This window comes from Macrobrachium nipponense, chromosome 35 (genome assembly GCF_015104395.2).
Source record: "Macrobrachium nipponense isolate FS-2020 chromosome 35, ASM1510439v2, whole genome shotgun sequence".
Lineage (NCBI taxonomy): Eukaryota > Metazoa > Arthropoda > Malacostraca > Decapoda > Palaemonidae > Macrobrachium > Macrobrachium nipponense.
The window spans coordinates 597,570-611,426 of record NC_061096.1 but is presented as its reverse complement, the minus strand read 5'-3'; the positions used below and the strand labels follow the sequence as shown (position 1 = coordinate 611,426).

General features: G+C 44.4%; 2 protein-coding genes across 2 annotated transcripts in view; one reads left to right on the top strand and one right to left on the bottom strand.

The window, feature by feature from the left end:
* Nucleotides 1–13,857, top strand: part of LOC135208393 (zinc finger protein 239-like) — an 86,285-nt gene that overhangs the window by 22,690 nt on the left and 49,738 nt on the right. The window lies entirely within an intron of this gene.
* LOC135208168 (uncharacterized) lies at nt 1,140–3,137 on the bottom strand. Its single transcript, XM_064240304.1, has 3 exons — nt 2,939–3,137; nt 1,940–2,550; nt 1,140–1,613 (listed from the first exon to the last, which is right to left on the bottom strand). The coding sequence occupies exons 1-3, from the start codon at nt 3,135–3,137 to the stop codon at nt 1,140–1,142; spliced, it is 1,284 nt and encodes a 427-aa protein (XP_064096374.1).

Genomic DNA, 13,857 nt, shown 5'->3' with positions numbered 1-13,857 from the left:
GTCCTAGAAATCTCAGCACAGTTAGGAGAGGCAGTTGTTGCACAGTATGTGGAAGATGGAGTAATCTGTCCCCCAATCTTGAGAAAGAATTTTTTCACAACTGGAGCAGTTGACAACATAGATCATAATCCCACTGCGACCACAGCTGAAACATCTTTGCACGGTACAAGTGTGTCCATTTTCCAGCATCCAAACACAGGAAATCCTGGTGATGAACGTGAGCCACTCAAACTAGATATATAGTAAAAAATGAAGATTAAAAAAGTTCCAGAGCTTCCAGAAGCATACATCACCAATAACCCCAATCTTCCTCCAGTTACAAGCCAATCCTTACCAACACCAGAGTCGTTCAGATTACATTTGAAAGAAGAATATTCTTGGTTGGAGGAAGTCTTCGTCACTGAGAATGTGGGTGATGCAGTCAGACAGTGTGACTTGCAAGAATTCTTCAAGCACGAGAATCAGTCATACCCTGCATCTCTCAGTGACAGCGGCAAGCTTCATATGTGTCAGAAGTCAGAGCTGGTTGAAATTCTTGAAGCACAAGTTAATGTCCCAGTGGGAGAACCAAAGGGAAATACAATCATCATTGACAGCTCAGCACTTATCAATGCCTCACCTCCACGTACTTCAAAAACATTTAATGACTATGCCAAAGGTGGAATCCTATGGTGCTCGGTACAAGCGGGTGGACATAGTCTTTGATGTATATGTTACAGTGAATCTGTATAATCAGGGAATATATATATTCTCTTATATTTTCAGGGAATGCGCATAATGTCTGATTCACTCAGAGGATATGTATATTCCCTGAAATTTTTAGTGAATATACATATTCCCTGATTATTCGGCCTTATTATTATACAGATTCCCTGAATCGTGTTTGGTATGAAAGAACAATGAAATAAATAGCTGAAACGATAAACAAAGCCTTGTTTTCACAATGTAAACTTGTATGGTATGGTAGAATAATGGAATAAATCACTAAAAACAGTAATACACTTCTGTAATATTTTATTTATCACATAAAACACTTGGATGTAACAAAATTTATTATGAACAGAAAATAAAACTTGTCTGTCACAAAATACTCATTTAAAATAAAACTAGTAAAAAAATAATAAGGATCGTTCTAATATTTAGAACGAAGCCTCGTTTTCACAATGCAAACTTGCATGACATCGTGAGTTGCATTTAACTTTCAGCTTAAAACATTTACATCGATTTGTTTGACAACGTTTTGAACCAGTACAGTTGCATTTGGCGAAACCTTGACCACCTGACTTCGACTCTTGCTGCACAGCAGTTCGAAGCGAAACAATCCTATCAGTTGTCACATGGTCTTTTGAATACAGTTCATACGTACATAAATCAAACTGATTCCTGGTATATTTCCCACTCAATATACCACTCTTCACTGCAATCGTGTAATTGTCATTTTCTTCAATATCCATAATTATTCCCATGATATTCCTTGGATCCCCACGACCCCTATCCACCATTGGTATCGGAATCGTTACATTGTTCCCGACGTTTCCACGGTCCATAATACGACTACTTCGTTTAACCATACGTTCAGCTTGTGAAAGCTGTGCTTCGCACGCACGTTTTCGCTGAGAGGTAATATTCTTTTGACGAACGGAGAGTGGTGATGTTGGTTCGACAGCAGGTGGTTCAGCAGTAAAACTGGTTCTTGACAGCAGATGGTTCGGCAGTAACTTGTTCGACAGCAGGTGGTTTCGACAGCTGCAGAGAGAGAGAGAGCGAGAGAGAGCGAGAGAGAGAGAGAGAACGGGAGAGAGAGAGAGAGAGAGAGAGACGGATGAGAGAGACATTACACTCACTACAATCCACATAATAACATAAAAATACAGTGTATTGAGGGAAATTTGTTATCCGTTCGACCATAAGGATACCCTACTGACCAACCTCTAATCACAGTCGTGCAAAATACTCCCAGTGCAGTGACTTGTTCGACAGCAGGTGGTTCAGCAGTAACTTGTTCGACAGCAGGTGGTTCAGCAGTAACTGGTTCGACAGCAGGTGGTTTAGCAGTAACTGGTTCGACAGCAGGTGGTTTAGCAGTAACTGGTTCGACAGCAGGTGGTTCATCTGAAGTTGTTTCTTCCGTAATTACTGCCAGCAAATCGTCCTCACTTTGGAGACGGTGAATTACATCATGTGGAAGAGCTAAAGTTGTCAGTTCTACTTTTGCATCGGATCCAAACAATGCAGCAAATGGTGACCTTCTAATGCCAGAATGGTAGCTAGAGTTTTTTTGAAACTGCACAAATTTTAAACCAACTGTCCAGTCTGTTGTATTATTATCACTCAACCAGGCTACCAACATATCTTTAATATCACAGTTTGCTCGTTCAACTGACCCCTGGCTCTGAGGATGTCTAGGTTTTCCATGAACCATTACGAGATCAGGCCAAAGCAGTTTAAGTTCTGTAATAACACAAGCAGTAAACTCCGATCCGTTGTCACTTTGTAGAATTTCCGGTGCACCAAGTAAAAGAAAAATATCCAACAGCTGATACGCAACTTCTGCAGCACGTTTTCATGTGAGAGGTCTCAATACACAGAACTTTGTAAGATGATCTTGATAGACCATTATCCACTTATAGTTGCCTTGCTTCATCGCTTGCATGTCTACAAGGTCAACTTGTGATCTGAATAGGTCGAACAACAGTCCCTTTGGTTGTTGGTCGCTTACGTTTACGCTGACATTCGATGCACAGTGATTTGTAAATAGATATTGCATCATGGGTAATGTTGGCATACTTTTTAGATAATTCCTTTACCATCTTATCGCGCCCTCCGTGGCCAGTTGCAATATGAACACGCTTAATAATGTCGAATGTATCCTCCAATGTAGCAAAATAGATAGGATCTTCATTGGCAGTCCGTCATCTAATCAACTTGAGAACATCACCACACTTGAGGATCTCATACTTCTTCAGAAGGTAGTATTCATGAGGCGTCTTTTTGCCGGACTTGTCAATTGCTGTCAGTTCTGAAATAATTTCATTATACTGTTCTTTTGGAAGCAAGACGGATTTCTTTCCTTCACTTCTTTGGAATAATTCTTCCCGAAAATGTGCTTCTAAATCACGCTCAGTTGGATTTGCCATGGTGTTGACAGTAGGAAGGATGGCGTATGACTGGTGAGTGAAACTTTGCCTGACCTTGTAGTGTTGAGGGGGGGGGGGGGTGGTTTTATAGCACCGGGGTTGGAAGGTGGTAATTAGATGGACTCCTACCATGGTTCGCTAGTTCAGTGGTTTACATTGTGTTTACATTCAAGTTTACATTGTGAAAACAGGGCTTTGTTTATCGTTTCAGCTATTTATTTCATTGTCCTTTCATACCAAACACGATTAAGGGAATCTGTATAATAATAAGGCCGAATAATCAGAGAATATGTATATTCACTAAAAATTTCAGGGAATATACATATCATCTGAGTGAATCAGACATTATGCACATTCCCTGAAAATATCAGAGAATATATATATTCCCTGATTATACAGGTTCACTGTAACATATACAAGAAATCAAGTCTGAAATCAGAGACAAGGTCAAAAAGGGGGAGAGGAATCGGAAGAAGAGTGACAGGAACAAGAGACACCAGGAAACTGGCAAAGCTTCATTCGTGACCCCAGCAACAAAACTGAACTGTTTCACTTTCTGGCCGAAAAGATGTGTGAAGCAGAAATGACAAGCAGTCATTGTCACAAAAGGAGAGGATGCCTTTAGCAACACAGTGAACTCTCTGGATGCTGTCTCCCCAAGTTGTCACGAAGAAGCTGCCAATCGAATATTTGTTCACGCTAGGGTGCATCAACTGACGGGAGCATGTCTATAATCATCAAGGCTAATCAGGAAATGTGGATTGCCTTTGGCCAAGGAGCCCATATGCGATGGATTCCAGTCCATGAGGTAGTTTCTGCGATTGGGCTTGAGAAAGCTAGAGGGATCCCCTACTTTGACGCATTCACTGGATGTGACATTGTGTCTGCCTTCCGTGGGAAAGCGAAGAAATCTGCATAGAAGACTTGGAATGTTTTTGATGATATTACTAAAACATTCACCAGTCTCAGCCAGCATCCAACATTGATTCGTGATCTTGACATGCAGAGGTTCGGAAAGATTCGTCCTCATGTACAACAGAGCAAGCGCAGCCACAGGTGTGGACAAAGCAAGACTAGGTCTGTTTGCCCGCAAGCAGAGGCCATACAATTCTATTCCACCAACACAGGCAGCCCTCAGAGAACATGCAAAGCATGCAGCCTACCAGACTGGGATCATCTGGGGCCAGGCAACCCACTGTAATCCACACATGAGCACTCCAGCTGAATGGGGGTGGACACAGAAAGGAGAAGCATGGCAGATACATTGGACAACACTACCACCAATTGCAGCAAGCTGTCAAGAATGACAAATTGCTCCTGTAAGAGGGTTTGCAAAGGAAGATGCAAGTGCTCTCAGGCAGAGCTTCCCTGCACATCATCTGCAGCTGCATATGTGAATAGTAGCAGATAGAGAAACAGCAGCAGCACGGTATGCATAACTGTGAAAATGTACTAGCCGGGACAAAACTTATGTAAAGAAAGACAAACATCTTGGTGGTCATCTTGAGAAATATGTCTCAGAGTGGTTTTTAAACAGGAAAATATAGTTCAGCAGGCTTCAAAACATAGAATCCACACTTAGATCATGAAAATCAGACAACTACAAATATTTTTAGCAAACCATCTACTTCGGGTGGTTATTTTGGCGGCCATCTTGAAAATGACTGCCATCTTGGATTTTCAGTTTGCCAATCAGGCAGATTTGATTAGTATACCTTGGAGGACACTTGTGCCAAATTTGATGCTTGTATCATCATTTGCACAATTTTTCTGTTATCTGCCCCACTAAGGGGGTGTCTGCTGTGCTGAGGGTCAAGGGAGAAACACTTCCTAGAAGGACGTGACGCTCCTTCCTCTCAGGATACGGTCACATTTGTTTCAGCCCTCCTTTCCCCAGGGGAAGGGAGGGAGGTAAGGGAAAGAAGAAGAAGAGGGGGCAAATGCTAGGGATGGCATTCCCCCTCAGCGGGTCTAGGACAACTGGCCACGGCCGACTGGATGTGGCTGACTGGCCGCAGCTCAACTGGCCGCTGGGGACGACTGGCTGCTGGGGACGACTGGCCGCAGCGGTAAGAGAGAGAGAGAGAGAGAGAGAGAGAGAGAGAGAGAGAGAGAGAGAGAGATTTTCATTATCTTTTGAAGGAAACTAGTGTTTATTTATTTATTTTTTTTAAATACCCTTTTGATTTTTGTGATTGTTGTTATTGGTTATAAACTCTTTCGAAGAAAACTGGTATTTATTGTTATTAATGGTTGTAAACTATTTTCATATTTTTAAATGAGAGCTTGATACTTTGCCAATTGGACTGTTTCCTTTTTTAAATACATTGTTGGACTTTGTAATTATTGTTAATGGTTGTAAACTATTTATTTCATGTATGCATATTATTTTTGAAAAGAGGTTTTCTCTAAGAAAAGAATAATACTTAAAAGGTAAATTTGATTAAACAGCTGAATTACATATAAGTTACATAAAGCTGAATTATTGGAATAAAAAATTTAAGAAAATAAAAGATAATTAAAGATAAAAAAGTTAAATTTCACTAAAAAGCTGAATTATTGATTTAAAAAAATCAAGAAAATAAAAGATAATTAAAGATAAAAAAAAGTTAAATTTCATTAAAAAGTTGAATTATTGGAAAATAAGAACTGCTTAAAGTAGCAGCTACATAACTATACAGTAATACCTCGAGATACGAAATTAATCCGTTCTGAGGCGCCTTTCGTATCATGAGGTTTTCGTATCTTGGACCACATTTTACATGTAAAATAGCTAATCCGTTCCAAGCCCTCCAAAAACACCCCAGTAAATTTCATAATAAAGCTAAATTGACCTATAAACAATGAAATACTACAACAATTTGGACCATTCAATACCTAAATTAATAACAAAATGCAAAATAACCTGTAAATAAAGTGTATATTAGTGTACATGGTAACAAGAAATATACTGTATGTAAAATGTGGAAGCTTACCTTTCGAGTGAGGCTATCTCCGAAAGTGGCGGCAGAGGAGGAGGAGGACAAACGGCAGATAACGTACGTACACTTAACTTTACGAAAAAGCATAAAAAATTTAAGGAAAACTATAAAACTAAAATTTACGAAACACATTAACAAAACTGTAACACTTAACTTTACAAAAAACTAAAAATAATTTCTTAATTTTACTTCGTAGTTTTTTTTTTTTTCAGAATTTCAACTTCTTCACCACTTTCAGCGTTCTGTTTATCACTCGGTTCTTCCTTTTTGCTTTCAACTTTCTTTTTTTCATCAGTTGGTTCTTCCTTTTTGCTTTCAACTTTCTCTTTTTTATCACTTGGTTCTTCCTTTTTGCTTACTCCTGCTAATGCTGAAGGCCTCTTTAAAAAAATAATGATCCAAGGAAAATTGCTTCTGCCTACTTTTCACAATGTTCCTGAAACGACTCAGGCAAACGTTATCTTGTACGTAATTTACGTATAAGTTACACAATAAAGTTTTCGCACAACACGATAATAGTACTGCAACAAAATCACTAACGAATTTACGTTACTAAACGAAATCGTTGGACCGAACAAATGCTGTGTGCGTACGATAAAGATGTTGGTACGAAGAGGCCGAGATCGGTACGCCACCCCGTACGTATAAAATGCATGATGGGAGGGATGCTGTCCAATAGGAGAGAAGGATCTCATGGCAGTGACTAGCATCAGGAACCAATGGGAGAGCAGGAGGATGGTGGCGAGTCTACTAGTACTAAGATGGCGGCGCACTGCGCGAGTTTCAAAATTGTTATCCGGGCGAATCTCGGACTTTCAGAAACCTTTCGTATCTTGAAAACTTTTCGTATGTAGAGCCGTTAAATTTTTCGCATTGGCTTTCGTATCTCGAGTTTTTCGTAAGTTTAGCCTTTCGTATCTCGAGGTACCACTGTATATCTTAAGAGAAGTTATGAGCAATTCCTCTCAGATACTCTAAAATGTTTCTGTTCTCAAACTGTAGTACCACTGATTTTATATGAGCATCAGCTTCTTGGAATTTCTTCAATTTTATGGGTGTCGTTTGACCAGCAATCAACTGTTCGTAATAAAGATCTTGTCCTCGTTGCACCCTTTTCAAACTATCAATAAACTTCCATATTGTTGGGTGTTGCATCCCTAGTTCATTTCTGGGCTCAGCTCGTGTCGGCCTATGAAAGTATCCTTAAGATCATTATTTCTAGGTAAAATTAATCTAAAATTACCAGAGAAAAACAAAATTAAGAAAATGTCAGTAAAACTGACTCGCTCACTCTATAAAAGAAGTGTTGGTATGAGAATATAGGCGAGTGGGATCACTACCACGAGTCATTCACCATTTAGACCTTCCAACATAAAATCCCCACCAGAGAGAGCTGATACTAAAGGGTGATGCGGCCGCTACTACTACTACTACCGACGCCACGGACAGCAGCGCCCCTAGCGGTCATCCTTAATCATTAGCTTCGCAGCGCTAGAGTGCTTTTTCCTCTCGTGTTGTTTTTTCGTGGATTTATCTCGTCATTTACGATGGAACGTGCTGCTATTGCATCGGCTAAGTTAAGTGCCTCATAAGTAGTATTTTACAGTTTTTTAGTCTTCCAGGGACCAGTATTTTCCTTCTTATAGGTCATATACGGTCTCCCGGTTGACTCGTGGCGGCTGTGTGCCGCCTCGTGTTAAGATTTCCCGGTCTCCCATACTGGGACATCTTATACTTATGGGCTTATTATATTTACGTTCATCGTTTATTACATCGTTTTTATAGCTAGGACACAGCCCTTTACCATTTTCTCTTAGTTTGGTATTTAGGGCTATACAGTGTTTCTGGCCCAGCATCCCAGCTCTTGCTCTTCATCGGCTACCGCTGGCTCCGAGTAGTCAACTGTTCTTCGGAACAGCTTGCCTCCTCCTGGGCTTCTTTCTCTTTTGCTAAAAGTGTCTTTTCCTCCTTTACGATGTATTATCAGTGTTATTTAGGGTGTTAGGCTAGCCTAGGTGCTTGTGCCATGTGTTGGTACAGTCTGGTTCACGTGGCCCCCCCATGGTTGTGTTGCTATCGCGGCTTAGGCCACCTGCGATCATGTGTCCCTTAGCACCTTACCCTTCCCCTTCCCTCCCTACCAGGTATAGGGAGGGGTCTGGGGGATCTCCTTGGTTGCCATGACAACCACAGTAGCCTACTTCCCTCTCCCTCTGAGGAGGCCTAGAGCTCCATCCCAGCTGGGGTACAGGGTGACCACTTGTCTCGGGTACCGGGTTACCGAGCGGGTAGCTGTAGTGACGGGGAGGGGTAGGCCACCCCCCCTCTCTCTCTCTCTCTCCCGCCGTATGACGCCGGGACCCCCCCACCTATTGCCTCAGTCCCACCCTTCCCCTACCGTAACGAACGGAGCCTCCGCTGAAGCCGGGGGCCCCTTTGGTTATAGGTCCGTCTGGCTCCGCCAGTGGGCGGGGTGGACATTACTAGTGGTCTGTTGCTTGCCTACTATATCCTGTTTTCCGCTACCGGAGGAGAGCTCGCTCCTTACCCGGACACTCTTCTAGTAGACGGAAAATTTTATACTTCGTTATATATACGGATATACCCTAATATTACGGTGAATTTTAGTTTTAATTTAATTTATGGGCTATCTCCGTCGTTCTCCGTCGTGGTTTCATGGCTCCTCACCACTCCTGGTTGGAATCTTTTTCCTGTCTCCGGCGTAGCCTTAGACAAACTCCAACCGCCTAGTTACCACACGTATTACGGCGGGGCTCTGGTTTAATCTAACTTACATGCTCCGGCATGCAGCGGAGCATTTGTTAGGCTGTAAGTGTGCACCTGATACTCATGTATCTCTCCACTTACAGGCTACCAACTGTCAGGTCCCGGGTTGCAACGCAACGCTCTACGACCCCTGCGCCCATGAGGAGTGTAGGACCCACGCCCCGTGTGCCACCACCCACAATGGACTGATCGTTTGGCACCCGGAGGCTTGCACCATCTGCTACGACCTCGTTAGTCAGCTGTGTTGGGGTAAGTCTACTCTTAGACTTTCTTGGTCTTATCACTACTAACACTTAGTTTTAGCTTCGTTCAACCCTATCTCCGCCGTTAGAAGCTTCATATCGCCTTCTCTTTCAGGCTGCCGCCGTGAAGGAAGTCGCCCTGGCAACCCTGAAGGCTTGGGTGGGCGGCTTCGGGAAGAACGCCGCCAAGGGCCAGCCGTATATCCTTGACAAGAAGCTGGCCGTTCAGATCTTCCCCGGTGGCAAGTCGACCGGCTATGTCGACCCCATCTCGGCAGCGCCTCTCATAGCTTCGATCCAGCAGGAGGTGCAGCAGGCGTTCGGGTCCGTCTCCACGCAGGAGCCGGTCCCAGATGTGGCCAACCTGGACCTGAACATTGAGCCTATGGCGGTAGGGGCAGAGGATTTGTTGGTTGAGGTAGGTGTGTCGGGCGCCCAAGGTCTTTCCTTGGGTGCTCCTGGATCTTCTTCCCCTGTCCTTTCTTCTGCTTCATTCCAAGGCTTTACGGGATCTGAGATCCCTGCCCGCTCTCCCGCTCTTTCTGTACCCCCGAAGGTGAAGGGACAGAGAGAACAGAAGACTCTCCATAAGACGACTTCTAAGAAGTCGTCGTCTTCTTCAGCTAGGAAGTCTACGACTTCCTACGCTGACGCGAAGGCAAAGCCGAGCTCTTCCTACTCTAAGAGCTCTAGAAGCAAGGCTTCTAAGGAGAAGGCTCGCGCTCCGGCTGAGCCAACGCCTTCTCCGGCATCTACCGGATCTACTCCGGTAACTCCTGTTGGGGTGGCGGGACCGAGCTCCTTTGATCCCACCACCTTTTCGGCAGTTGTGATGCAACAAGTGGGAGAGATGGTTGGCTCTCTGGGCTCTAAGTTTGAACAGATGTTTGCGCAGCTGTCAAACACCATCAACCAGTCTGGCCAATCCATTCAAGAGTTAGAGAGCACGAGGACCGTTTTGCTGGACTTAACCAGGCTCCTCAGCCAAGCTCCCCTGTAGCAGGTACTGGTGTTTTGCAGTAACCTCCCTACGAATCCCTACCAGCCTTCTCCATGGATAACCCATGGAGAGTGGCCGCTTATGCCCCCTTCAAGGACGGCATGATCTCTATCCCGGAGTGTGGAACTCGAAGAATTGAGGACTTCGAGTTCTATCCTCCCGGACTGACTCAGCCTTTCATTGGGTATGCTAGGCTGACCGTTGCTGCTCTCACTAGAGAGGACAAGATCTCCCGAGAGACTGTGCTGTATAGTAGGGATCACGCACAGCGGGAATGGGTTCACTGTCTGGAGGATTGGGAGTGTACTAACACCAAACTCCAAGCTTTCAAGAGTCCGTTCACTATTTTCGCTACGGAGGAGGAGGCTTCTCTTCCGTTCGCTACCAAAATAGTAGAAGCAACTCTTCAGGCAGTCCTCAAAGACGAGCCCATGCCACAGCTGAGGGAAGCGGAATCTACTTCTCCGCTCTTCCCAGCCTTTGGAGAATTGTGGGAGAACTTGCCTGCCACGTTCTCAATAGGTAAGCTTAAGCCAGACTGCGCAATGGATCAGTTTGGCGAGAAGCTTCCAAGACTGCCTGATACCCTTATTCAGGCAGAGTTTGATGCTCGAACTAGATTTGGGAGGTCCCTTAACTCCCTAATCATTACGGAAATGGCTGCCCTGTCTTACGGCACAGAACCTTTATTCAAGATTCTGGCTAAATCACAGCTTACTGCCGAAAGCATGTCTTGCAGGAGGCCACTATCAGGCATGAGCCTAATAGACTCCTAGCTTCCAGCATGTGGGGTGCGGATCTCTTCCCAGAGGCCTCTGTGAATGAGGTGCACCACGAGGCTGCTAGGCTCAACCAGAGCCTTAGAGCTAGATGGGGTATCTCTTCCAAGAGGAAACAAGAGACCGCCCCTGCTGCTGGTAAGAAGCTAAAGAAGACAGGAAGAAGGTTCCAGCCTTACCAGAAGCAACAGCAGCAACAGCAATTTGTTCAGGCCGTCCCAGTTACACAACAGGGACAGCCGTCTACTTCAAAGCAGACGCAACCCATCCTCCTGTTGTCTCCTCAGAGTCAACCTTCAACCTCCTACGCAGTCTCGCCGGCCTTCAATTCTATGTACGAAAGCCAGGCCTACCCAGCCTTTAATAGGTTCTCTAGGGGTAGCAGGGCGAGGGGCCACTTTCGCCAGCGTGGCACAGGAAGAGCTGCAAGAGGTAAACACTTCAGAGGAGGGCGCGGAGGTCAACCCGCCTAACAACAGTGAGGCTCCCCAGGTAGGAGGGAGGCTGTTCCTCTTCCGTCACAGGTGGGGGTTCAGCAAATGGGCACAGAGCATCGTGTCCAAAGGATTGGGTTGGAGTTGGATCAAAGATCCTCCTCCAATCAAATCATTCTATCAGGAACCATCAAAGGAATTGACAGATTATGCGGAGGAACTCCTTCAGAAAGGAGCTATTGTGAGAGTCAAGCATCTAAAATTTCAAGGTCGCTTATTCAGCGTGCCAAAGAAAGGCTCAACAAAAAGAAGGGTAATCTTAGACTTGTCAAAGCTAAACTCTTTCATTCGTTGCGACAAGTTCAAAATGCTCACCATCTCGCAGGTACGGACCTTACTTCCCCGTGGGGGAGAACTCAAGGGATAATGGTAGCAGCATACCTCGACGATTGGTTGATCTGGGCGCCAACGGTCGAGGAATGTCTCAAAGCCACAAAGAAGGTAGTTCAATTTCTGGAACATCTGGGGTTCCAGATAAACAAAACGAAATCCAGACTCACTCCGGAGTCTCGATTTCAGTGGCTAGGAATCCAATGGGATTTGTCTTCCCACAATCTGTCAATTCCGGTGGTCAAAAGAAAAGAAATAGCCAAGTCTGTGAAACAATTTCTCAAATGCAAACAAACATCAAGGAGAAACCAGGAAAGAATCCTAGGTTCTCTCCAGTTTGCCTCAGTGACAGACATCCTCCTGAAAGCAAGGCTGAAAGATATAAATCGAGTTTGGCGATCGAGAGCAAACGCCAAATCTCGAGACAAGTTGTCAGTAATCCCACAGATCCTTCGCAATCAGCTCCGTCCATGGACAAAAGTGAAGAACCTTGCCAAATTAGTACCCCTTCAATATCCCCTTCCAGTGTTAACCATTCACACCGATGCCTCCCTGTCCGGATTGGGGGGGATATTCTCAATTCAAGCAAGTTCAGGGGACTTGGTCAGTTCAGTTCCGCCAGCTTCACATAAACGTCCTGGAAGCAATGGCAGTATTTCTTACCCTGAAGAGACTCCTTCCCCCGAAGAAGTCTCATCTAAGACTAGTTTTGGACAGTGCAGTGGTAGTACATTGCATCAACAGAGGAGGGTCCAAATCCAAACACGTGAATCATGTCATGATAGCCATCTTTGCGCTAGCAGACAAACACAGATGGCATCTGTCCGCCACTCACCTGGCGGGGGTAAGAAATGTGATAGCAGACGCTTTGTCCCGGTCAGTCCCTCTGGAATCAGAACTGGTCTTCTAGACGACGGGTCATTCCAGTGGATATGCCGGAGAGTCCCAGGTCTCCAAGTGGGATCTCTTCGCCTCACAAGCGAACCACAAGCTCCCTTGCTATGTGGCCCCCAACCTGGACCCTCTGGCTTATGCCACGGACGCCCTGTCGTTAGATTGGAATCAGTGGAGGAAAATTTATGTTTTTCCTCCAGTGAATCTTCTTTTGAAGGTCTTGAGCAAGCTGAGGACTTTCAAGGGACTAGTAGCACTGATTGCTCCAGACTGGCCAAAAAGCAACTGGTATCCTCTGCTTCTGGAATTGGGTCTCCGACCTCAACGGATTCCCAATCCCAAGCTGTCACAATCAGTACAAATGAGGACTGTGTTCGCTTCCTCAGGAATTCTCCAGACCCTAACTTTATGGACTTCATGAAGTTTGCGGCTAACAAAGATGCTAACATTGATCCACAAAACATCCTCTTCCTAGAAATCAGATAAAAGAGAGTCAACTATTAGACAATATGACTCAGCTGTTAAAAAATTAGCATCCTTCCTGAAAGAATCGAACACCACAACCATGACAGTTAACTTAGCTATATCCTTTTTCAGATCCTTGTTTGAAAAAGGCTTAGCAGCTAGCACTATTACTACTCACAAATCGGCTTTGAAGAAAATCTTTCAGTTGGGTTTCCAGATAGACCTAACAGATTCTTACTTTACATCTATTCCCAAAGCCTGTGCTAGACTTAGACCTTCTCAAGGCCTACTTTGCAGTTTCATGGTTCTTAAATGATGTCCTCAAACTAGCCTCAGATACTGACAACTCGTCTTGCACATTCATAATGCTTCTTAGAAAGGCGTTATTTTTATTAAGCCTGGCTTCAGGAGCCAGAATTTCAGAACTGTCGGCTCTATCCAGAGATGCGGGTCATGTGGAATTCCTCCCCTCAGGAGAAGTTCTACTTTCCCTGGATCGTAGCTTTTTAGCTAAAAATGAGGATCCTCTTGCAAGGTGGGCTCCTTGGAAAGTCATCCCACTTCCGCAAGATCCTTCTCTCTGCCCAGTATCAACTTTAAGAGCCTTTCTATCTCGTACATCCTCAAGATCCTCAGGTTCTCTCTTTATGAGAGAAAAAGGTGGCACTTTATCAGTAAAAGGGGAATCAGACACCAGATCTTTTACTTCATTAAACAAGCCAATCCTGATTCATTTCCAAAAGCACAT